Consider the following 25,656-nt stretch of genomic DNA (forward strand, 5'->3'; position numbering starts at 1 on the left):
ACTGCGGACAGGATTGACCAATGAAAAACCTTTTAACCTTCAGAAAAGAGGGCCTAACCCTAACAGTATCATGTGCATCTTATGCTGGCTGGCATCCAGTCTCCCTCATTCAACCTTCTGTAAACCAAACCGAGGCTGGAAGGTTAAGTAACATGGTCCCTTCTGACCCGATGCCCTGCACCAAACCTGTACCTCACCCTTCCTTGTATACGCCACCTCTCAGTTGAAAATGTTCTCACCCTATTCATCAACCGAACTCCCTCCCCTAGACAAGCTCTCCCCAGAGTATGCACCTTACGCCCTTCTTTCCCCTCCCCACCGAGTCTACTACTCACTGTGCCCTTTCGTCTCCTCTGTGAATGACACCACATAATCTGCTTCAGGTTTCATGTTTGTTTAATCAACGTACTAGACCAAAGCATTGTCCTCTAACTCATTCCCCTCCATGGACTCCACATACTTTACCAAGTTATCCTGTACGGCCTTTCCCTCCCTGCCTTCCCTTACCCCTCCCCCTCTCTTGATAGACACCACAAAGCAGGCCTCGAAATAACCCCCGTCACCCATAGCAATTGGCAGTGTCCTGGCATTTGCGATAGTGCCCTTTGAAAAGTTCCTCGTCCTCCTCATTTGAGTGCCCCTTACCAGCCAAAAATGCCCCTCCTAGACTGAACTTCAAGGCCCGATAGAGGGAGCCTACTTACTTGTATTCTTTGACCTCATCCAGAGTGATGTCGGGGTTTTCCTCTGTGTCGCCCTCAATGTTCACGCTGATGTTGGGGATCTTAGCTAGGAGTTCATCCACTTCATTATGGAGTTCTGTTTTTATTAAGGGGGTTAGGGTTTAGAGTTGGGATTAGTACAATGATGCTCTAACCACCTTCTAAAGGAGCTACACAAAGTTTGACCAACATAATATATTCCCCCCTACTTTCATTCTAAAAGGCACTGGACACCGTTGGTAATTACTAAAACTAATTGTTAGCGTGAAAACTTAATTGGTTACGAGCAATGGGGAGCTGTTGATAGTATAAAACATTGTGAGAAACGGCTCCCTCTGAAGTAACATCGTTTTTGAGAAAGAGGTAAGTTCTCACTCAAATAGTAAAAGACTTCAGACCTGAAGCCTTTTATTAGGCGTCTGAAAGCACACAAATGTTGTGTAAGCACCGATTTTGTGCTAACGGTAAGCAGAGCCATGAAATTGGGCCACGAATACTCTATGCAAAACATGCTGAGGCGGCATGCCCAGACATAGCCACAATTAAGTACTTCAGAGGAAAGTGATTATTTCTTCACATTAACAGCACAGGCATGGCACCCTTAAACTTGCCCTGAATCAAATGTCTTCATTAATGTCGGTCAAACGTAAGTGAATCTTCTTGATCTACTTTTAGGAACTAAACCGGGGTCTACAACAATTAGGGCAAACATTCAGGGGGGGGATTGTTTAGTCAACCTCATAATAAACATGTCAACCGTTCCAAGGTTTGCCTTCGCCAAACCTGTTTCATGAGGTTATTATTTATACTGTCATTGAGTTATGTACCTAGTAATCATTTCAACCATGTACGCTCGTGGATTTAGATCGTGAATGAATGATACTGCGGACGGGTTGTGTGTGGACACAGACATATAGTGTTACCGCGTGATAATTAATTTTGGATGTAACCGATATGTGATGTGATGACATGGATGTTGCCAGTGACTTGTTTGAAGTGAGATGGAGTTGTCGAGATATTTTGATCATGCTTTTGTTAATAACGACCTTGTTTTTTTAAGGGAATGCGTCACAGGTTTATTATGACAGAAATGTTGAGGCTAGCCCTCCGTCTACAAGACACTGAAATGCTACTCATGAATGAATGGATGGTCTTTTGTGATCTCAATGTGAAACAACTGGGGAAGTTACAACTGAATTAACTGAAATCTTCTTTTAAAAACACCCCTTTTTTGAACGCAAGGAACATATTTATGGGATGCAACTTTGAGAAGTGGAAATTGCCATCAACGCTTAATTGTTATTTTTCTAGGGAACTTTTTTTAAATAAAAAGTGGAAGTCAGTTGAAAAATTGCTTGCCAGCAGATTGTTGACTTAAATTACATTAAAAACAAATTCATACAAACATGATAAATATAATTTAAAAAGAACCAAACTGCACATAAATTTTACCCACTCGCAAATTTTAAAAGTCATAAATATTTTCTTAGTTAAATGTACATTTACATGTATATAACTTCTATGATTTGTATAGATTGATTACGCCTATATTCCGATCAATGACAACTACACCTCTAAAGAAAAAAAAAGAATGAATAAACATTTTAAATCTTTGTGAACAACAAAACAACTTATCTCTTCACAAAATGTAACAACCTAAAAGTATGCCAATGTCATAGGAAAAACTGTCTCACAGAGATTCTGTCCCCCTTATGGGAAATTAACATGGGCTGAAGGAAGATGATTCAATAGAGGGCGCTATCAGACGAAATTTGTACACAGTATGGGGGGGGGGGGCAGTATCTCCTGCCACACCAGAAAATCCAAATTATGAACATGTACGATTAAAGCCATTGGACACTTTCAGTATTATTGTCCAAGGCCCACACTTCGTGTATCACAACTTCTATAGATATAAAATTACAAACCTGTGAAAATTTAGGCTCAATCGGTCATCGGAGTCGGGAGAAAATAACGGGAAAACCCACCCTTGTTTCCGCACGTTTCCTCGTGTCATGACATGTGTTCAAAATAAATTTGTAATTCTCGCTATCGAGAATTGATATTGTTTTAATGTTTTCTCAAAAAGTAAAGCATTTCATGGAATAATATTTCAAGAGAAGTCTTTCACCATTACCTTCTGTAAACCCTGTAAGTTATTTGTAAATCTGTGAACTTTTTTTCTTCTTTTTTTCTACACCAAAGTGTATAATGGCTTTAAAGGCTCCGGTTGCTATGTATGCTGCATTGCCAAATAGACCTATACTTCAATGCTAACTACATTACCAAAGCCACTGGATTCTTACTATTTATAACTAAGAATTAAAGGGAAGGTACACATTTGGTAGTTACTCAAAACAAATATTAACTTCAAAACTGACTTGGTAACGAGCAATGGAGAGCTGTTGATAGTATAAAACATTGTGAGAAACAGCTCCCTCTGAAGTAGCATAGATTTTGAGAAAGAGGTAATTTCTCAATAAAATAATAAAAGACTTCTAGCTAGAAGTCTTTTATTCCTATCTGAAAGCACACAAATTCGTCCAACAAGGGTGTTTTTTTCTCCCATCTTTTTCTTACAACTTCGATGACCAATTGAGCTCAAATTTTCACAGGCTTGTTATTTTATACTTATGTTGGGATACACCAAGTAAGAAGACTGGTCTTTGACAATTACCAAACGTGTACCTTCCCTTTAAATCACTATTCAAGAAGAGGAGAATCTTCTATCAAGTACGAGGACTGACCTACAAGTAGACATGGTTTTTATAATCAGCAAATGGAAAGGGTGGTTAATTTTCAGGGAACTTTCTGCGCAATCAGGGCGAGTTGGCAGCTCTGTTTTTATACAACACATCGAATATACACACCCAGCTCTGAATGGTCAATTTGAAGGATGATTTTGAAGGAGAAATGATTGACACAGAATGCGAGATTAAATAAAGGACCACTTCAGCCAACCCTTAAAATACCAACACATGGAAGTGGTGATCATCAGTCATCACTTAAGGTAAAATCAATAAATAAAAAGTATTCTTTTCTCTTGAGAACTTGAAAGTTGAGAACTGAAAACCAAACCTACCAATATTTGCATCTTTCAATCAGGTAGATATTTAAAACTACATTCAACCTCAAAATATTTCCATAATCAGGGAATTCAAACACACAAAAAAAAAATCTTGTTTTTGTTCATGGGACTTTCTGCAAAATCAGGGACGGTTGGGACCCCCCCCCCCCCCATGTGTTATTTTTTATTTACTGATTTTGGAGTATTATGCAACTTCCTGAATATAAAGCGTTTAGAGATTTAATGTAAAACGCTATATCAAGAATAAATTATTATTAGTATCATTATTACATCTCATATTGACCCACGACCCATTTATGCTTAACCCCGATTTTCTCACCGTCAGCTGTCTGGTGATCTCCGCTGCTACTGATGAAGGTCTCCTGTGTGGTAGTAGTAGTTGCTTGACCGCCTCCTGATGAGCTGGATGAGATGACCGTCCTTGAAGTCTTGACTACAGTGGTGCTAGAAGTCATCATAGTGGACGAGCCAGTTGTGGTGATCACCATTGGGGAGCCTGGTACAGTACACAAACAAAGATTGATAGAGTATAAGTAAGCCATTTGCAGGGATAGGAAAGGTCGTTGAAAAGAAAACTGTGAGCCCAAAGCCTGGAAGCTTGCGAGTGGGCAGTCTGCTTACATACATGTACATTTATCTTTGTTTTTAAAAGCCCTACTCTGCAATCTGAGGTGTTCCATTTTCTTATGAATTAGACCTTAGTTAAAGATCAAAAATAAAAACAAATTTGTTACCTTTTTTTTTCTTTAAAGGCAGTGGACACTGTTGGTAATTACTCAAAATAATTATTAGCATAAAACCTTTCTTGCGGATGAGTAATGGGGAGAGGTTGATGGTATAAAACATCGTGAGAAACGGCTCCCTCTGAAGTGCCATCGTTTTCGAGAAAGAAGTAATTTTCAAAGAATTTGATTTCGAGACCTCAGATATAGAACTTGAGGTCTCGAAATCAACCATCTAAATGCACACAACTTCGTGTGACAAGGGTGTTTTTTTTGTCAGTATTATCTCGCAAGTTCGATGACCGATTGAGCTCAAACTTTCATAGGTTTGTTATTTTATGCATATATATTGAGATACACCAACTGTGTGAATGCTAGTCTTTGACAATTACCAATAGTGTCCACTGCCTTTAAGAAAAAAAAACAGATTTTTTTTTTGGTGAAAAAACAGAGACATCACATCCCATGTATTTGATGCATGAGGGGTCTGGTAAGTGTAGACATCTTGCCTCGCCTTCCACCTTTTGGACCAAATTCAAATCACGCCTGGTGCACTTTGTGAATTGAGTTTTCAGTTTCTACCTACATGACCTAACTGTGTGTGTTTTCTCTTGAATAGTTCTCTAGGGTTTTCCTCCCCCATCTAAAACTGACACTTCCTTCTTTGCCTTCTCTCCATTGTGTTCTTGGCGAGTACAGTGATAAAGTTTGCTTTTTTGAGAGCTTTAATCACAATGTGCACAATTCTTTTTTAAGAAGCAGCACTCTTCAGGGCCCAATTTCATAGAGCTGCTAAGCACAAACATTTGCTTAGCATGAAAATTCTCCCATGATAAAAACAGGATTACCAACCAAATTTCCAAGTGATTTTCAGGATAATCAAACAACAGCTGAATACCAGTAACAAGGTATATGCAACAAGTGGAAATTTGGTTAGTAATCCTGTTTTTATCGAGGAAGAAATTTCATGCTAAGCAAGATTTTGTGCTTAGCAGCTCTATGAAATTGGGCCCTGCAGGAGACAAATGTGGGTTAAAAAAAAATCAGAAAACAGACCTAAGTAGGAAGAATATCATGCCTGGTGACAGACAAGGCCCTTAGAAGCATTCTGGCAATGATGTGTGGGATTCTACACTTACTCTGTGCCATTGGGTCATCCATATCGGTCTCCTCTTCAACAGCAGCAGCAGCCTCTGGCTCAGCAGCAGCAGCAGCATCAGCAGCAGCGGGCTCAGCGGCAGGCTCTGCTTCGGTCTCGGCGGCTTCCTCAGCTGCAGGTGCTTCCTCAGCGATGGGGTGTCCATCGACCGGTGGAACCACTACCTCCCCAGCTTGCTCTGGTTCTGGCTCAGGTTCTGGCTCGGGCTCCGGGGGAGGGGGACGCATGCCCTCGGGCAGATCCAACATGCACATCGGCTCGGTGAAGTAACGAGCGGATAGGGAGAACCTGGTATGAAAGGAAGGTTGGGTTCCATCGTTACGGACATTGACTTCTTGTTTTTGTTAACTTGATTGAGTTTTGTCTGTTTATCTAATATGTTAACATTATACTAAACTCTATTCTAAGTTAATTCCTAGTTTATGTATCACTGTATATCACTGTATATTGCAATTCAACATGTTGGTTGCACTACTGTACATTCATTCCTTCCTGAATTTAATTCATGTAACATTTTTAACAATTATAATAATACTAATAATAATCTATAGAAAATATGGGATAATTTCTTGATATATTTATCATTTTGTAAATATTCATATTGTAAATGTGAAAAAATAAAACCTGGCATGAAAATCCATGTTTTGTAATTTCTAAAGCACAAATAAAAAAGAAAAAAAATATGTAACTATGATAAGCCTAAAAATGTTGGAAGGATCAAAATGTTGTTCAGCGAGAAACTTTCCGGATTTCTGCATTGGTATCTACAAATGGGAAACATTGCAAACAAATATTTCAGATTACACAAAATAAATTATAAGAATTCTTCAATGCAGTTTCCTTAAATACACATTTGTTTGAATCTATGGGGAAAAGTATACAAAAATCATACAAACACATTTTTGATACAGTAAGTGCAATTCTGAATGACAAAATGACATCCAATTAAAAATACATAATTGTCACTCTACAAAGAAAAACTAGTGATAAATGGCAAGCAAGAAAGACATGATTCAGTGACATAATAGAAGTGTCATTTTATAAAGTCAGACACCTTATAAATGATATGCAAAAAATACATGATTTGGTGACATAATTGAAACATCCCTTCACAAAGACAAACTGGTAATAAATGGCAAGCAAGAAAGACATGATTCAGTGACATAATTGAAGTGTCACGTTATAAAGTCAGACACTTAATATATATGAAAAAAGACATGATCCAGTGACATAATTGAGATGTAAATTTACAAAGACAAACTGGTAATAAATGGCAGGCAAGAAAGACATGATTCAGTGACATAATTGAGACGTCACTTTATAAAAGACAAACTGGTAATAAATGGCAGGCAAAAAATACATGATTTGGTGACATAATTGAGACGTCACTTTATAAAGTCACCTTATATAGTGACACATAATGCAAAAAAAAAAAGAAACAAGATTCAAAGACATAATTGAGATGTCACTTTATAAAGTCAGACTCGATATAATAGAAATGCAAAAAAAAGACAAATGTAGTCAATTTAAAACTGAAAGTTTCGGGAAAAAAACCCTATTGCAACTTCCAAGTAATTTTGCAACCAACCTTTCCAGCTCCGATGGGGAGAGAAGATAGAATCCCTCCCCACGGGATGTGAAGATGAGAGACTGTATTCCAGCAACATTCTCCTTACGCAGAGCTGAGAATCCAAGTTGTTTCTTCAAGGCTGGAATGCTGTAGATAGCTAGCTCACCCAGGTTGGTCAGGCAACTGATGCAGTTCTCGGAGTAGTTGTCGTCTGGTGAAATGAAAAAGTGTGAAATGAAAGAGTTATAAATGCTTGTCAAGTAAAATACTATACATGTAAGTTATCACACAAGCACGAGTGGAATACGGAAAAATATAGCATCTGCGTCCCATATCCAACGAGGCCGAAGGCCGAGTTGGATATGGGACGCAGACGCGCTTTATTTTTTCGTATTTCACGAGCGCGCGTGTGATAACAAATTTATTTGTTGATTTTTCATACACAATATCAACCTCTACCCTCGCAGGTACCCATTTATCCCCCTTGGTGAAGAGAAGCAATTATAGTAAAGTATCTTGCTCAAGGACACAAGTGTCATGACCGGGATTCAAACCCACACTCCGGTGAATCAGCACCAGGACTCGAATTTGATTCTCTTATCCTATCAGCCATGACACTCTATGGTATCACACATTGGTGTAGGGGTAACACCAAAATAACACAGGAAAGCACCGAGTGTACAGTGCTTTTTATCACAAGTTGTGTAAAAGTAACACCAAATTAACACCAGACAGCACTCAGTTTAGAGTGCTTATTATCACACAAAAAGACACGCTGTCAGGATCCGAATTGGAAAAATCAAACAACTTAAAACTCACGGCAATGAAAAGTGTTTATGAGACGGTATATGCAAAAGGAGCTCCCAGGTATTGACTTTTATTTAAGATGTCTGTCTCTATTATTTATTTTTATTTAAGATGTCTGTCTCTAGGTACTTACCACTTCGGTTCCTGAAGTTGATGTAGTTGACTTTGCGGACCTTGGATCCATCATGAGCAGTCAGTTTGGTCTTACGGGTCGGCTTCAAGCTAGGCAGGTGGAAAACCTGAGGGAAACATGGTCAGATTTCAAATAGGTGTTGATAGGTTAACAGCTCCAGGGGTTAGGGTAAATGGGGAAAGACTCTAGAGGTAGGGTGTAGATCTTGGTACCACTTTTTATGTAAAAGAAGTCAGAATGACAGAATGCAATCAGAAAATTCTGTAAAAAGACTGTGCATGGTTCTATTTTTGGGGGAGAAAAGGAAAAAACAAAAAAAAAACAAAAAAAAAAACAGTGGTGACTACAACATGATAATTAATAGTCTCACTTTTCATTGGAGACCGAAAGATTATTCCAATCAGGGCCTGGTTTCAAAGGGTTTCTTAAGCACAAAAAGCAATAAAATGATGCTTACCATTATGAGGTTACCAAAAAAAAAACAATTATGGTTTAATGTACAATTTCTGACTGGTATTCTGCTCATTTCTGGTGAGCTGAAAATTTGTAAGCAATACTTTCTGATTAAGCAGCTTCATGAAATTGGGCCCAGAGTTGTACCAGATCGAGAATAATCACAGCATGGCAATTTGATTACAGACTGGAGAGATGATTGATTAAGGGAATAAAAGGGTAGCGACGAGTTCTTTAATGGCCATTTAAAACCGGCAGGGTCATTGCCGTTTGATAAAGTCGTTGCCGTTTGATAAAGGCCCGAGCCTTTTGTTAAAAAAAAAAATTAATTATAGACACTTTGACAATTTCAAATTCGAGGTTTGAAATGTTTTTTTCACAAAACTTTGTGAAGAATCTGTTTGATGTGCGTGGGTCGTTGTGTATGCGCGCCCGCTTAGATAACGCGCTGTTACTAATAGCTAGAAATTGCGTTCCGCATGATAATATTTGCGTACATGAGCTTGCACGCCCGACACGCGGAAGCAAGTCTGTTAAAAACAGCTCCAGCTGGTCATTATCAACTGTTTAAAGACCCCCACTAACCCGCTCTCCACCAATAGGAGTAGCGAAACTGTCTGAGGAATATGAACAAGTTGCCAAACTACAGGTAGAGAAATGTATAAAACTCTTAATTTCATACTTCCATCTTTTTTTTGTGTACATGTACTGACCTTGAACTGTTCCTCTGAGCACACGATGAGATTGTGACCGCTCATATTGGGAGGCTTCGCTCTCTCGTTCTGTACATCAATGGGATCTGGCAAGGGGTATGCATCGCTGTCTATCACCACCAGAGATACAACGGGGGCAGCGTGCTTCAGCCTGATCTCCTTAGCTGAAGAGAGGAGAAGGCCACATAGATTCATCAAATGTCAGGTACGTTTATTTATAAATTGATTGTTCATCCTGGGTAATCCGTTTAGTGAGAAGAAAAGCCACTATGGGTCCCAGATTAAATAACAACTACAAAAATGTACTTAAGATACAATAATAAAAAGGTGGGGAAACAATACACATTCATTAAAAAACACTGGAGGAAAATATACAAAGTGGTTAGTGAACAAAAACAATCTTGTGAAAAAAGGTACACTTCGAAGTCATATGAAATATTCTGAACAAGCACCTCAATTTAATGGGTGTTATGTTTTGAGGGATTTACAAAGTCTCACAATGAATCGCAATTCAGAGATTTGCCAGTTACGGGCATTACTTTGGGGGAAAAGTAGAAAGAAGTAATACAAGAGCTGGCCTACATAAACATATCGTATAGGCCGCTACATTTCATGCTCTTTAATAACACTCTTTTTAGGAAGGGAAGAAAAAAAAAAAAAAAAAAAAAAAAATAGAAATAGGAAGAATATTATGCCTAACATAAGCTGGGCTATGTCTTTCTATCCTCAATGGTCGTTTTACGTCTTTTAGAACTTTTGATTGCAAAGTGAGATCTCAAGGGGAACTCAAGACAACTTTAAAAAAAAGAAGAAGCTACTTACTGATTTCTGCAGTGACTGCGTCTTGTGTTCTATTGTCAGATGAAGGAACTCCCACCACGTAGATGTAGATGGACCCAGCGTTGGTTCCACACCACAGAGATGGGGTTGCTACTTGACCTATGAAGGTTAAAAGGAAACTAAGGTCAGAAATAGTTGAAATAAATTACACAATTATCTTGTTACTTGCCTCAACAGTCATTAATTGTTGACAAAAAGGTATTTTTCTGTAAATCCTGGAATTAAAGATATCGAGGAGCTTTTGGGAACAGTATCTGAAGATCCGAGAGTATGGTTTCTTAATATCCGAAAACAACAAATAAATTTAAATTTTTCGTTACAAGGCAACCAATTTAGACTTCAAGAAAGACTCTGCAATCAGCTGTTCTGTGCACTTATACCATAGGTCTTTTTGGTTGGTAAGCAAATTGCAGCAGCTAATTATATATCCTCATAAAAATATAGAGTGAACTTACTGTCACGCACGAAGGTGTTGGCAAAGTAGAGATAGCGCACCATGCTGGTTTTAGTGTCGTCTCCTCTGGCTTCAATCTTACGTTCACCCTGGGCAAGCTCACGGGTTGGGCTGGCCTTGGCGCCACTGTCTTCCTTACCCTCGGACTATGAAGAGAAGAGAAAGGATAACTAGTCAGCATTCAATAAGATTATCAAATTAATATTCATTGTATGGTGGCGACACAATCTTTTAATTAACCTTACTTTTGAACTCATGAGGGCGCTCTCAAAGCCTAATGTCTTGCATGACGATAGGTTAATCTTACTTTGCCAAAGGGCAAAACATTCAGACTAAAGTAGGAAGAATAGCACGCCTGATATTTGAAACACAAAGTTTTACGTCGAGTCTGAATGGACAGTTCTGGCTGGGGCTATGTCAAGATGGCTGTATCTGTTCATTGCTGAACACTGATGCAGCAAGCAACAGCCGCAGCCAAAGCCCAAACAGTGATTGCCATAAATATGACACCAATACTACAAAAAGTTCATTCATCCAAATCAATTTGAATCTGTACCTTATCAACATCAATGTCTGTGGTGGGCACACCTTCACCCGATCCACCTGCAGCCCCCTCTGGTTTCTCCTTCTTGGGTGATCCTCCAGCACCCTGTCTCCTCTTCCTCAACCTCCTGATGGAGGCGCGTAGAGACTTGGCCATGGAGCGTTTACGCGTCATGGGCTGCCCGGTCGACGACAGGTCATTGGGGTTCAGGGTGCAGTGCGCCATGATCATCTTCTTCTGGATGTTGTCAAAGAGGGCAAAGCCATGGCTGGTGCCGAGGGTGCTGAGACCCCAGCTGCTCTGGAGAGCCAGGGCGGTGATGGAGGCAGGAGGCTGGGCCTGGAGGATCATGCCGGGCTGGAAGCCAGGGGCAAACTTCAGGGAGTCTTCCTTGACGGCCAGGGACTCGTGTCCCTTCCAGACAAACTTGTCCTGTTCACCGACGATCTGTATCGGGTAGGTCTGCAAAGGGAATCAAACAAATTGAGATCAGCTTCAATTTCAACCTCCAGGTAAAAAGTCAATGATAATAATAATAATAGTAACAACTAGTTCTTTTATAGAGATCTTGCAAACGTTAGAGCACGACTGATATGCATCTTACCTCTAGAGTCTTCTCCACTTCCTCAGTGCCGATGTTGAGCATGATGACTTGGCCGGCTGTTCCACCCAAGACCAAGGTGCCACTCATGGGGCACAACACAATCTTCTGGATACCCAGACGAGGGTCATCGCTGAAGGGGTCAAAATTGCCAACCTAGAGAGGGTGAAAATAATGATAAGAACCAATAAGACTAAGATTGGCAAGAGAGTGTATCGAAAAAACCTTAAGTTCTTCACATAAATACTTTGTGGAATTCTATTTCATTGACAAGAGGTTGCAGAAAAAAAAAAGTAAAGGGCCGCATATGAAATGTTTATGTTTTCTGTCATTTGTCCTGCCATAACGAAAGTGAGACAGGAATGACAAGCTGATAAATTTTCTGCTTAGCAAAAATGAACAGGATACCAGTCACATATGGTACATGTGACATGGTAGTTTGGTTGGCAACCCTTAATCTGGTCAGCAAAACTTTTTTTGTGCTAAGCTAATTTTGTTGCTGAACAAGCAGTTCTGTGAAAGTGGGCCCTGCCCCTTTTTGGCACACAACAATTAAGACTGTTATCATTATTGTATGAACAGATAAACTGACAGCTGACACAAGACAACACATTTGGTGGTATCACAGAGGCAAATATGATGTACTACTATCTCTCTGCAGTAAAAAAAATGTATAAAATCACAGGGTTAAGTTCTTTCAAAATGACATTGTGCTGACAAACGAACCTTGCGGAATGGTGGCCACTCTCCCTCGGTCTCGCCGGCTCCGGCTTCAGCATGATCGGCTTCGGTCACAAAGGCGCAGGCAGTGGTCAGTTTGTAGAGGAATTTCAGGGAGATGGTAGAGGCATCCCAGAAACGCACGGTACCGTCTTCGTGACCGGTCATCAAGAGATCATGAGGTGTGCTAGGCTCCGATAGGTTCTTACCGCCACTCATCGCCCAATCCTGAAAACAGAAAGTTTGTCACAAATTAAGTTACTGAAGGCACTGAACACTAATGGTAATTACTCAAAATAATTGTGAGTATAAAAAACTTACTTGGTAACGAGCAATGGATAGCTGCTGATAGTATAAACATTGAGAGAAACGGTTCCCTCTGAAGTAACATAGTTTTTGAGAAAGAAGTAATTTCTCACTAAAATATTAAAAGACTTCAGGGGTGGATTTCACAAAGAGTTAGGACTAGTCTTATCTCGAGTTAGGACCAGTTACTTGTCCTAACTTAGGATTATCCATGCAACGTGTATATCTCCTAGGACTAGTCCTAAGTTAGGACTAGTCCTAACTCTTTGTGAAATCGACCCCAGGTGTTTTTTAGGCATCAAGTAGGGCAAACAAGGGTGTTTTTTCTTTCATTATTCTCTAGCAACTTCGATGACCAATTTAGTCCATATATTTTATGTATATGTTGAGACACACCAAGTGAGAAGACTGGTCCTTGACAATTACCAAAGGTGTCCCTGTGCCTTTAAGGCATCGGGCATTAAATCTCAACCTCGACAGAATGTTTGTTCAAGTTGTCATTTCACTCTCTTCACCGGCAAGACTTTTTGAAAACTGGCTCAAGGGATTGTTGGAACAAATGAGACTTGTGCAACATTATTAAAAAGAAGATGGAACAAGGTCCTTGTTTCAAACCATTCTTTTTTGACCATGTCCACCCTCTCAGGCATGGAATTTCATCTTTGAGGAGGAGGAGAAGGGGGTTGGGAGCTCTATCTTACCCTCTGTGAGGTGGTGCTAGCCATCTGCTGCTCACCGGCTGCGGTGATCTTATCCCACAGCTCACTAGGGACATTGCTGATATGTTGCTGGCAGGTAATAGCAGAGGCATGCAGGGATGACAGGTATGGCAGATTGAAAGTTGTCCATCTGAAAGTCAATCACAACAACAAATTATTATTAATGAGTATAATGTAGGAGGGTTAATATAGGCAAATTTGGTCCTTGGGGAAAAAAGTAGGAAATATTGTGTTGCGAACAAGGAGTGCCCTACATGGTGTTGGCTAGACTTTTGGGGAAAAAAGTAGGAAATATTGTGTTGCGAACAAGGAGTGCCCTACATGGTGTTGGCTAGACTTTTCAGGCCTTATCAGTAACAATTTTCCAGATTGTTTTCAAGGGCAAAAGAACATTGGAAGGAAAACAGAGTAAAATAGAATAATATCATGCCTATTAAAGACATTGGACACTATTGGTAATTGTCAAAGGCTAGACTTCACAGTTGGTGTATCTCAACATATGCATAAAATAACAAACCTGAGAAAATTTGAGCTCAATCGGTCATCGAAGTTGCGAGATAATAATGAAAGAAAAAAACACCCTTGTCACACGAAGTTGTGTGCGTTTAGATGGTTGATTTCAAGACCTCAAGTTCTAAATCTGAGGTCTCAAAATCAAACTCGTGGAAAATTACTTCCTTCTCGAAAACTATGGCACTTCAGAGGGAGCCGTTTCTCAAAATGTTTTATACCATTAACCTCTCCCCATTACTCGTCACCAAGAAAGGTTTTATGCTGATATATATTTTGAGTAATTACCAATAGTGTCCACTGCCTTTAATACCTCCATGAGATCTGGGCCCAATTTCATAGGGCTGCTTAACGGTAAGCAAATTTGCGTGTTTACTGTAGCAGAAAAATTTGTTTAAGCCTTAGCGTATTTCACAGGTTAGCAGAAAAATTGGGCGGCCATATTGCATGTTTACCATGGATTTGCATTATGAAGTCATTTATTTTCATGCTGTAAGCACCGGAAGGTTACCATACCTTTTCGTCAAATAGAAATCGCACAGTAAGCAAAAAATTGGCCGCTAAGCAGCGCCATGAAATTGGGCCCTGACCAATGTGACCATTCCCCTCAACAAACTATCGTGCCTGGGTTCCCCCTAACCTACACGCCCCAAACTGAGCAATACTGAGCTCAGAGCCGCAAAAAGGATCGGTATGTCTACTGACACCAGCATCTCAAAAGTCCCATTGCTATGGGTATTGTGGGTTATCCCGAGGCCTGGCACTATTACCCCAACATCTTGTAACTGATGTCTGTACTTACCCGTCAGTCTCAAGGTCAATGAAGACAATCTCCTCTTCAACCAAAACAACCAAGGTGTGAGGCTCGTCAAACTCTGTACAATGAAAGAAACTTGACTAATCAGTCTGTAGTAGAAAACTATCTTATAAGGGTTTGGGTAATTTAAATACGACACAAAACACAACATACACAAATTAACATTCTTTTGTATTTTATCTGTTCTTTGTTATTTTTGTATTTTCTCTATAATAGCACCCTGGGAACTTTCGTGGATTTGTGCGCTCTATAAGACCTCGTTATTATTATTATAACATTAACCTTGCACAGTGTAAAGATAATGATGGTAGAAAGCTTCCCTTAAAATGTTACCTGCTTGGGTGCTGTAGTTTTTGAGAAATGAGTAAACATTTTCACAGAAAAAATTTTCGTCTTAGAGAGGCGAAAATTATTTTAGCATGTGTGATTTACGCGCCTGTCCTGAAAACATTGCTTTGTGATTTTCACTTTTTTTTTTCCTCATCAAAATTTACGACTAATAAAGGCACAGCTAACCAAACACAAGTATTTCTTTAAAATTAGTTCAACAGGCCACTGCATGAAATCTTGTTTAAAAAAATGGCCACACTACAGAATTTTCAAAGATGGCGACTACCTTTTTTCACACAAACACTTACCGTACACTGAGTCCACATCAGACATTGTGAAGAAGTCGATCACCTTGGATGTGAAATCAAAGACAACATGCTTGTTGCCTTGCATGACGGTCACACAGTGGCGGTCACCGTAGCTAGCACGGGGCATTCCACCGGCAAAGATCATGAACGGGTCACTACAAAAAGACAACACAAACAATAATCAAAATGTACAATTGATTTAAAGCATGATGATCATCGCATTCCACTTTACAAAAACGCTTTAATACACTCAAAAACATTATTTGGTTAAACCAAATCCCATCTGAGAGATTTGAATCCCATCTGAGTGATTTGCCAGTGGATTTGTTTCCACAAAACTTGGGAAAGTACAGAGTATACAGTGCTCAGTGTATGACAAAAAACAAATTTTATTCTTTATCCCCAATGTAAAACCAAAATGTACCAAAATGTGGTTTATTTCTTACAAAGTGTGGTTTATTTCCTACTCCCTTTAAAGACAATGGACACTATTGGTAATTGTTAAAATTAAGTCTTCTGACTTGGTGTATCCCAAAATATGCATTAAATTATAAACCTGTGAAAATTTATGCTCAATTGGTCATTGGAGTTGCTAGATAACTATGAAAGGAAAAAAAACCTTGTCACATGAAGTTGTGTGCTTTCAGATGCTTGATTTTGAGACCTCAAATTCTAAACTTGAGGTCTCGAAATCAAATTCGTGGAAAATTACTTCTTTCTCAAAAACTACATCACTTCAGAGGGAGCCATTTCTCACATGGTTTTATACTATCAACAGCTCCCCATTACTCGTAATCAAGTAAGGTTTTATGCTTATAATTATTTTGAGTAATTACCAATAGTGTCCACTGCCTTTAAAGACTGCTTTACTTCTTTCAAGAACATTTGAAGGCATAATAAGATTCTTATGAAGAAAAATCCTGAAGTCGATCCAGTACCTGGAGAATTAATTCTAGTATTTTTTTTACCGGAATCAATTGGCGCTCTGGATTTCCACCAGTGGATTTCCACCAACACAGGATATTAAGCCAATTGATCACTAGCAATAACCCTAACTGGGTGATTTCCCCTCATGGTTCCCTGGGGCATAGTAAACCGTTTCCTCTTGTTAACGTGCCCCAATTGAGCAATTCAGAAGTCATGACTGGCCTCAATGCAACATGAGGGGCTGGGAGGCACCATGTATGGTAAGATGTTTAGTGCTTAATGTCCCCCGCTAGGCTTATAAACATTTTCATACTGTGACAGCTTGTTTCAAAACTTGAACCAATACATATAGGATATGACTAACAATGTCCCAGAATTTGTTGAGGGGAAAAAAAAAAGCAAAAATAGAAACTGAGATAACTACTTAAAATGACAAACAAAGTCCTGCTTGTACGTGTAGAGTGCTTAGTGCGCACATGTTAGACTGCATGTATTTATACCCAATCCAACCCAAATGAGTGATATTTTGTACATGTTCACCCTAAAAGATGCAAATAAGAGGGGACCAGTTGATAGCGCGCTCCGAGTACGCCGCAAGGCAATCAGGGAAAACATAGCACCACTGGGAATGATCGAGCAAGGCAATCTGGGAAAAACATGGCACCACTGGGAATGATCGAGCAAGGCAATCTGGGAAAAACATGGCACCACTGGGAATGATCGAGCAAGGCAATCTGGGAAAAACATGGCACCACTCGGACAAGGTTGGGAAGGATGGTCTCAAACCTACCTCTTGGTTGTCAGGTACTTCAGCTTACTGATGGCCTTGCACGGGAATGGTCCTGCAGAGATCATAAAAAAAAAAAACAGGGTTGCATAAAAACAGTCAACAGAAAATAAGGTTGCGTTCTAATGGGTAGCTAAAGCAACGGCTCCATTGCCGCACCATCACGCATTGAAGTATACTTAGCACGCCCTTGGGAAAAGTCCAAGCTGTAGCCAAAGCCCTAGCCATTACTCAACTTCTCCATTGATAAACTTCTCCATTGAAAGGGCTTTAGAGTTGGAGGCAAAGCAAGATTTTGGAAGAAAGTGACGTTGGCTTTTTATTTTGAAGCTGCCGCCAGTATAGGACAGTGGACCATAGGAGACGAAGGATTTGATCAAAGTGTCAAGGTTCTTGTGGTAAAAAATCCCACTAATAGTTGATATGGTTTGTGGAGTTGGCCCACCTCACCTGGAACCTCAGGGAGGGACAAGGGTTAAAGACACTGGACACTATTGGTAATTGTCCAAGACTAGACTTCTCACTGTACAATGTATCTCAAAATGAACATAAAATAACAAACCTGTGAAAATTTGTGCTCAATTGGTCATCAAAGTTGCGAGATAATAATGAAAGAAAAAACAGCCTTGTCACACGAAGTTGTGTGCTTTCAGATCCTTGATTTTGAGACCTCAAATTCTAAATCTGAGTTCTCAAAATCAACTGAGGAAAATTACTTCTTTCTCGAACTATATTACTTCAGAGGGAGCCGTTTCTCACAATGTTTTACACTATCAACCTCTCCCCATTGCTCGCAACCAAGTAAGGTTTTATGCTAATAATTATTTTGAGTAATTACCAACATTGTCCACTGCCTTTAAGAGAAGGGGCAATGGGGGACTCCCATTAGATGTAAACCCTCTCTCCCACAGTAGTGTGGGAATGGTCTACATCACTGTACATGTAAATCTTACACATCTAGGAAAACATTGCACATAAGTTTAGGCCAGGCTTTATTATAAATCAAGAGTTGTTTCAAAATGTTACTTAAACGATAACCAGGGAAAACACACCAACTCAATTGATATATCAAATAAATAAATATATATGCTGAATGCTTCTCTTTCATACCACTTCCATACTAAATTCATTCAGATACATGTAATCATCATTCTAATGTAATACCAGCCATAAACCATCTCACCCAAAAACCAACAACAGTGCTTACTGCATATAACATTCCATGCTGTTAGGAGTAATGACAATGGGAAACTTTTGAGACGCTAGAGGCAGCAGACAAAACGGCCTTTTTTGTGGCCCTGAGCATGCATATATGTACATGCTCGGTATTGCTCGAGTAGATCTGACCATGCACACTAGTGGCGAGAAGTGTGAAAAAGGACTGTCCAAAAGTCGCCCATTCTGGCGGCAGCAGCTAAATCACCATGCTAACATGCATTGGTGTAACGGCTACCCACAAGCAACAGCCAGAGGCACCAAATCAAACACTGTCAAATATTTCAAATGAACCCAAACATCACCTGAGCAGTAAAACTTGCCAAGCACATTTATAGACAGTAACTGGTTCGCAGATGGATCCCTGCTAATACTTAACAAAAATTGTTTACTGCTTAATGCTTAGCGGATTTAACTGATTGGGCTCAGGCTAAGCTAAACAGTAATTGTATGGCCCAATTTCATAAAAGCAAGCACAGCAGTTTGCTTAGCTCAGAAAAATATTTGCTAAGCAGAACAAGTTTCCAACCAAAATGCTATGGCGCTCGCATAGTTATGACCAGTGCTCCATTTTTTTCTTTCTTTTCTTTTTCTTTACAGAGCCAAAAATACCTGCTAAGTGCTATTTTTTTCTGCTTGATGGCTTAATGAAACCGAGTTCAGATTTGAACGAGCTTTGTGTTATGGGTTAGTTAAAAAAAATGAGTGCTCGAGGTAGGGTTTACCACATTGTGTTATGGTTCCTGAAATGACATAAAATTTAGTTTTAAAGACAGTGGACACTATTGCTAATTGTCAAAGACCAGTCTTCTCACTTGGTGTATCTCAACATATGCATAAAATAGCAAACCTGTGAAAATTTGAGCTCGATTGGTCGTCGGAGTTGCGAGATAACTATGATTCCATGAAAGAAAAAACACCATTGTCACACGAAGTTGTGTGCTTTTAGATGCTTGATTTCGAGACCTCAAATTCTAAACTTGAGGTCTCGAAATCAAATGCGTGGAAAGCTACTTCTTTCTTTAAAATCTACTTCAGAGGGAGCCGTTTCTCACAATGTTTTATACTATCAACCTCTCCTCATTACTCGTTACCAAGTGAGGTTTTATGCTGATAATTATTTTGAGTAATTACCAATAGTGTCCACTGCCTTTAAGACTACACTTTTATCAGGGGAAAATATTAGAAATTGAGCTCAATTCTGGGGAACCAGAATTTTGATATCTGTCCTTCAATTTTGAAACCCAAAGTTAGAAAAGTGTATGTTTTGGTCACCACATGCAAAAAAAATGAATAAATTGATGATGTGATATTTTCAATAATATCATCTTGCCAAAAATAGCATGTTTTGTGAAATAAAGGTAACCCGACAGTGTGTGATAAACCCAGTTACCATGAATTTAAAATGACAAGTATGATGCAAAGGCTTATCATGGAAGGGGTGCACATGGTTCCAGGGTGGGGTGGTACTATGGGGTGCCAATAACCCAAATATGATGAACAATGCAAATCGGGTGTCCCTAGACCACGGGTGTAATGGGGTGGGTTTGGGGGGGGGGGGGTAAAGCAGGCACAAGGGTGAAGAGCAAACCACCAAACGGAACTATTTTCAGAGGATTTTCCCCCTTCTTTTGTGTTTTCTTTTTTTGCACATCATATCTTACCATTCATTTCTTCCCCGTCTATTAATGGACTATTCTTGCTCCCTGGTGAGGTTGGGGGGAGGGAACATAGAGAGTTAAAGGGTAAGAAACATAAAAAGTGAACAAGACGGGGTGTGAGTTAGGAATATTTTTTACGATTGATTACATGAGGGTTTATATGGTGAGTGAGGCTAAAGGTCAAGGAGTTGGGATATTATCGCAATGAAAGATAAACACTTTTCCTTATTCTGAAAAGAAAACCAGTGATAAATCATGTTAAAAAAAATAAGAAAATAAAAAAAAAAAACTGAGAAAAGAATCCCTGATAACTCAACCCTGATTCAAAAATGAAAGTTTAGTTTTCCAGTAAGAAGCCCAGTATCTTTCAGAGAAAGCGATGAGTATGCCATGCCACAATGCAATACATTTACCACAACGCAACGGTGTCTTAGCATGCACAAAAGCCACCTCCAGGCTACAGCATGCAGACTTAATTTGTACGGAATAGTCCAAGTTAACCATTTTTAGTTGAAACAGCATGACACCTCAAATTGAAATTATCTCGTTCTCGTTCTTACAAAGACCCCTCGATCATTAATAAATAGTTGTATTTTTCCAGGGTTGCCCGCTACAAAGTGTATATTACAATACACCCGCTAAGTGATACATGTTAATGTACTTTTAAGGTCATTGTTTGCAAATTCATAGTCATATTTATCAAAAGGTCACTAAATGAAAAATGCATTTATATCAATTTGAAAAAGAAAGTCTTAATCAACAAGTAAATGAATGTTTCTATTATCAAAAAAAAAAAAAGAGGCTTTGAAGACCCATTCATGATCAATAAACTCCATTCACCAGGAGCTCCAAAAAGCCACATATTGCACTTTTCACCTTTTACATGTAGTCGTGATCAGACGATTGTTAAAATGTACATAATTAATTTTGTGCATCCATTTAATATGCAAAAACCAAACACCTGTCAAGTTAAAAAAGAAAACAGTTAAAAAAAAAACTAAAAAGAGCTTGCAGTTGTCTGCACAAACTCAATGCAAAATGCTAAGCAGGGACATCTTTGTTGTAACCAAACCAATCTTCTCCAAAATCAATGCTTGTTAATGACATCAATTCAATAAGCCATTTGGGCGTTAGATTTTGATAATGTCTGGTACAATGACTTACTTAGTCATAAGTTACAGCATTAATTTGAATTCCTTAGACTATAAAGACAGTTGCTACACATGTCAATGGTTCGGGCAAGCTTTTAGTAACCTCCAGATGAGCAAACCCTGGTACCATTAAGACATACACATCCATTCAGACTTGTGTATGAGTGTACTGTTCACTGGCTCTTACGTAACTACGCAAAAGCTTGCCCTGAATCATGTGACATAGCAACTGTCTCAAAAGTCTGAGGAATTCAAATTTAAGTGGTAAGCACGTCATTGTAGCAGACAATCTTCAAATCTAACATGCAAATGGCTTATTGACAGATTTTTGATATCTCATTCCTTCAACGCTAACAAATGTGGGCATGCAATTTTGTTTTGCTCATTTAATAACCATGCAAGCTCAAATGTACAAATCCATGCAAACATATCACTTGAATGACACTCAACACGACGACTAACAAACCAATGAAATGTTTTCTTCAACGTAGCCGTCAACTTTACATTTGACCAATGTTTTTCATCAAAGATTTCACTTTTCACAATTTCATAGAGCTGCTTATAAACAAGAAGAAAAAAAAGCTCACAACATTTTCTGCTTAGCAGAAATGAGCAGGATACCAGTCACAATTTGTACACATGGCATGGTAGCTTGGCTGGTAAACCTTATTCTGGTAAGCATAGCTTTGTTATGCTTAGCTACTTTTTGTGCTGAAGCAGCTCTGTGGAATTGGGATCTGGCAATATCTTCAATGCGTTGCTGATGATCGTTGCTGGTTGTTGTCAGGAGAAACTAGTTATGAGAAAGCTGACTTCACAACATTGATCCATCAATAGATCTTTAGGCTCATGCCTGTCCAACCCTGCATCAGCCCATCCCACACTCCCCTCCAGCTTGTTAATCCCAGTCGCTGTGACAACCTCTCATATGTTCAACCTTCTTGGAATCCAACCACAACCACAATGCATTCTCATACACTGACCCACACAACACTAAACCACACAACCAACACCAAACTAAACCACACCACACCCCGGCACCTGCTCTAATCCACTATTCCCTGTTAAACCAACAACCAGTTACTTCTCCTTTACCACTTAACATGACTTAATGCATTCCTCAAGATGTAGGTCAAGAACTACCAACTTCTCAGAAACCAACCCCCTTTACAATGAGTGACTGTTGTGTTCTCCTCTGGTGCTGAGAAGTGTCAACGTTGATATTCTATTCAAGCATTTCCCTTTGTTACTCAAACCTTTGATATTTAGACTTTAAGACTAAAACCTGACCATATGAAATAATCAGACCCCATCAGGGTGTTGTTGAACTGCTGGCATTCCAATCAATGAACCTTTTAGTTTTCTTGATGGGAAGATTGATCTAAACAAACATTGAAATCATCCTGCTGCCATCTTGCAAGATGAACAAATCCTTAAAAAATATGTAAGGGGGGGGGGGGGGGTAAACTGGTCTTCTAACACTTTCTGAAGACAGAACTTACTTTCTTGCTTGCTTGCATTTCATCTTCCACTTATTTCTCTGAAGACAAGAGAGAGGAAACCAATGATAATTTCCTAAATCGGAACAAAATCCCGATCAAATCTTAGGATTTGAACCTTACCGTATGGGATGACGGGTTCCTTCTCCGGCGCCGATGAATCTTGCGCATTCCACACGCAGTAGCTGCCGTCATTGTGCGCGCTGGTAAAGCGCAGTCCATCACGATGCCAGCACAGAGACTCAAGCTGCTGGTTGCTCACAAATGTCTTTTCCGCAGTCAGTTCCTTCGGGTGCCAGACGACAATCAGACCCCGGTTGTATCCAATCAAAAACTGTCGGTGTTCAAAATTGTTCATCGAGAGCGTTTAGAATTTAAAATATTAGTTTTGGGGTTGACCTGTTTAGAATTTAAAATATTAGTTTTTGGGTCGACCTAAGAAAAATTAACAAGAGCGGGATTTAAACTTGTGACCTTGTGATTAATCTACATGTAGCCCTAATTTTGGCAGTCTTCCTATTTTGCCAACAGATGGATTGCACTAAGCGTCATCAACCGCCATATTTGATGTATAAACAATGCAAAAGTGCATAAGTGTACGCGCTACGCACAGCTCTTAGCCAATGATAGCGTTTCATGCGAGCACATTCCATTAAATATGGCGGACGATGACGCTTAGTGCAATCCATCTGTATATCTTATGTTATTATAAAAATATGGAGACTGCCAACATTCAGGGCTAGGTGGCTCAGTTGGTAGAGTGCTGGCACATTGATCCGGAGGTTTCAGGGTTCAAATCCTGCTTCTTAGTCAATATACCTAAAATGAATTACAACCTACCAAATCAGTTTCCCTTGTGGTTTATTACAGTATGAATTTAAAATATTTTCATCAAAATCCGTCATCTTAGACGTGCAGTAAACCCATTGTATGTACATGTACATGTTTAGCAGAGCAAAATGCTACACACTTTGTCTCAGTTGCCTCTAAAAAATCATCATTTGCTACTTGATACTAGCATTCTGCACAAAATCTTGCTCAGTCAAAATGTTTTTGCAACGCAAAACGGCTGGATTTGATGAATAATAAAACAACAACATTAATGTAGTGTATCATCATCGCTGTGGATAAATTGTTAGCGATTTATAAACTCACTTAATCTTAAATGATGTCTTAAAGACCACACTGACAGGATGTATAACATTAAGATGATATTTCTGCACAAACATAATATCAAATTCATGTAATATGGTATTACTTCTGAAAAGATGTAATGTGAGCACCTTGACATGACATTCTCTGTAATATTCTGTTAGTGTGAAATAAATGTGGAGTAATGTAATTGTTTTGTTTCTCAATGCCCTCACCTTCTCCTCGTCGGTCGGGTGCTGGGCGATGGCCTCTACTGGGCCAGGGTTGACCTTGTAGTCATCGGGAACGCTGAAGGAGGAGGAGGAATCACGTAACCTGGTTAGAGATAGGGTTAGAAACCAAGCAAGTAGTCGTTGGAAATAAATGTGAAGCGTGTAGTGAGTGAGAAGAGGAAAAAAGGTGAACCACAGGGGGGAGAGGTCGGGTCCGATTCCTTAAAGCTGCCAATCTAACAAATTCATCTGCTAAGCGGAAATACAAATTTGGCAGGAAACCAGCCACCAGTAACGCATGTTACATGGTGTGTTTGTCGGCTGGTAACCTGGTGCTGATGAGCAAGAGTTTTTTTCATGAGCTTAGCGAAATTTGTTAGCTTAGCAGCTTTATGAAATAGGACCCTTAAGGGAAGGTAAATGGTAACGTTAAAAAAAGAGCAATGGTACTGCCGTGCTCACACCACCACCTTGCTGCAAAACACCATGGCAAAAAAGGCTCCGCTAGGTAATTGGGTTAGATTCGGGATTCTTTAATCCGGTTAGGATGTGTTTGCTTTTGGTTTTTGCTCAACGCTGTTGAGTGGACTGCAAATTCCTTTCAACAAGTGATGCCAACACCTAATTTATTTTTTGACCAAGGAATGTAGGAGACTTCATCTCATCTCAACGGGCATGTCAACGACAGCCTCTTGGATATTAATATTTTGATTTCAGAAAAACAAAGCAGTGAGGAGACAGAATCGAGTTTTCATTTATTTTCTGTTTGATTTCTAAGAGTCATGCAGTTATTTTCCCAGGGTTGGGTAGCGTATTTAGACTAAGCGGAGAAGCCGTGTTTTACAATGGAGCAATGCAGGTGGCATTAGCAGGGCTGGATTGAATGTTAGCTTTGATTACTGACAGAGTGAGATTTGAACCAATGGTATTAAGACTGAACCCACACATCATAGATATACATATCTAATTATGGTGCCAAAGCCAAGACACCATTCACCAGAGTCATTATTTTGTTATCTTTATCCCCCCACCCAACCCCCACCCCAAACACAACACTGGTTACCAGCCAGGGTTAGAACATTACACTGTCACACACTAACTCCTAAAATGGCACAAACAAGTTTAAAGGCCAGGGGCCGATTTCATGAAACTTTACGCAACTGCGTAAGTCCACTTGCGCAACGTTTATGGTGTAAGTTGCCATAAATGTTGCGCAAGTGGACTTACGCAGTTGCGTAAAGTTTGGTGACATCGGCTGCTGGAACTACATGTAGGCCACAGAGGCCACGGCATCAAATCAAAAGATTGTCCCAAAACTCATTCCGACTTCAAGCCCTCCTCCGACAAGAAAGTTTCCAATTTGAGGATATTCATTAGTAAATAAAGAATTCTTTCCCAGTTACATGTGCACCACATTTCATTTTAAACCACCACCTGTAACATTTTAAAACACAAAATAGCAGAGATAAAATCTCACATCCCAACTTGGCCCTTTTCAAATGTGTCAAGTCTTGTTTTGCAAAAATGTAAATTAGT

At 39.5% G+C, this 25,656-nt stretch overlaps 1 protein-coding gene across 6 annotated transcripts in view; it reads right to left on the reverse strand.

The window, feature by feature from the left end:
• Positions 1-25,656, reverse strand: part of LOC139943761 (LLGL scribble cell polarity complex component 2-like) — a 99,534-nt gene that overhangs the window by 16,765 nt on the left and 57,113 nt on the right. For 3 of the 6 annotated variants that reach the window (XM_071940546.1, XM_071940549.1, XM_071940545.1), the window contains exons 7-24: positions 24,124-24,223; positions 22,880-23,090; positions 20,110-20,151; positions 17,234-17,285; positions 15,517-15,671; positions 14,864-14,936; positions 13,534-13,681; positions 12,533-12,754; positions 11,810-11,962; positions 11,218-11,667; positions 10,663-10,807; positions 10,190-10,306; positions 9,368-9,531; positions 8,202-8,307; positions 7,280-7,472; positions 5,672-5,979; positions 4,130-4,306; positions 705-819 (exon numbers count right to left, since the gene is read on the reverse strand). In XM_071940546.1, the coding sequence (XP_071796647.1) occupies positions 705-819; positions 4,130-4,306; positions 5,672-5,979; positions 7,280-7,472; positions 8,202-8,307; positions 9,368-9,531; positions 10,190-10,306; positions 10,663-10,807; positions 11,218-11,667; positions 11,810-11,962; positions 12,533-12,754; positions 13,534-13,681; positions 14,864-14,936; positions 15,517-15,671; positions 17,234-17,285; positions 20,110-20,151; positions 22,880-23,090; positions 24,124-24,223 (2,931 nt within the window). The remainder of the gene's footprint in view (positions 1-704; positions 820-4,129; positions 4,307-5,671; positions 5,980-7,279; positions 7,473-8,201; positions 8,308-9,367; positions 9,532-10,189; positions 10,307-10,662; positions 10,808-11,217; positions 11,668-11,809; positions 11,963-12,532; positions 12,755-13,533; positions 13,682-14,863; positions 14,937-15,516; positions 15,672-17,233; positions 17,286-20,109; positions 20,152-22,879; positions 23,091-24,123; positions 24,224-25,656) is intronic. The other 3 variants (XM_071940547.1, XM_071940550.1, XM_071940548.1) reach the window with 3 other exon arrangements.

The sequence above is a fragment of the Asterias amurensis genome, chromosome 11, assembly GCF_032118995.1.
Source record: "Asterias amurensis chromosome 11, ASM3211899v1".
NCBI classification, from domain to species: Eukaryota; Metazoa; Echinodermata; class Asteroidea; order Forcipulatida; family Asteriidae; genus Asterias; species Asterias amurensis.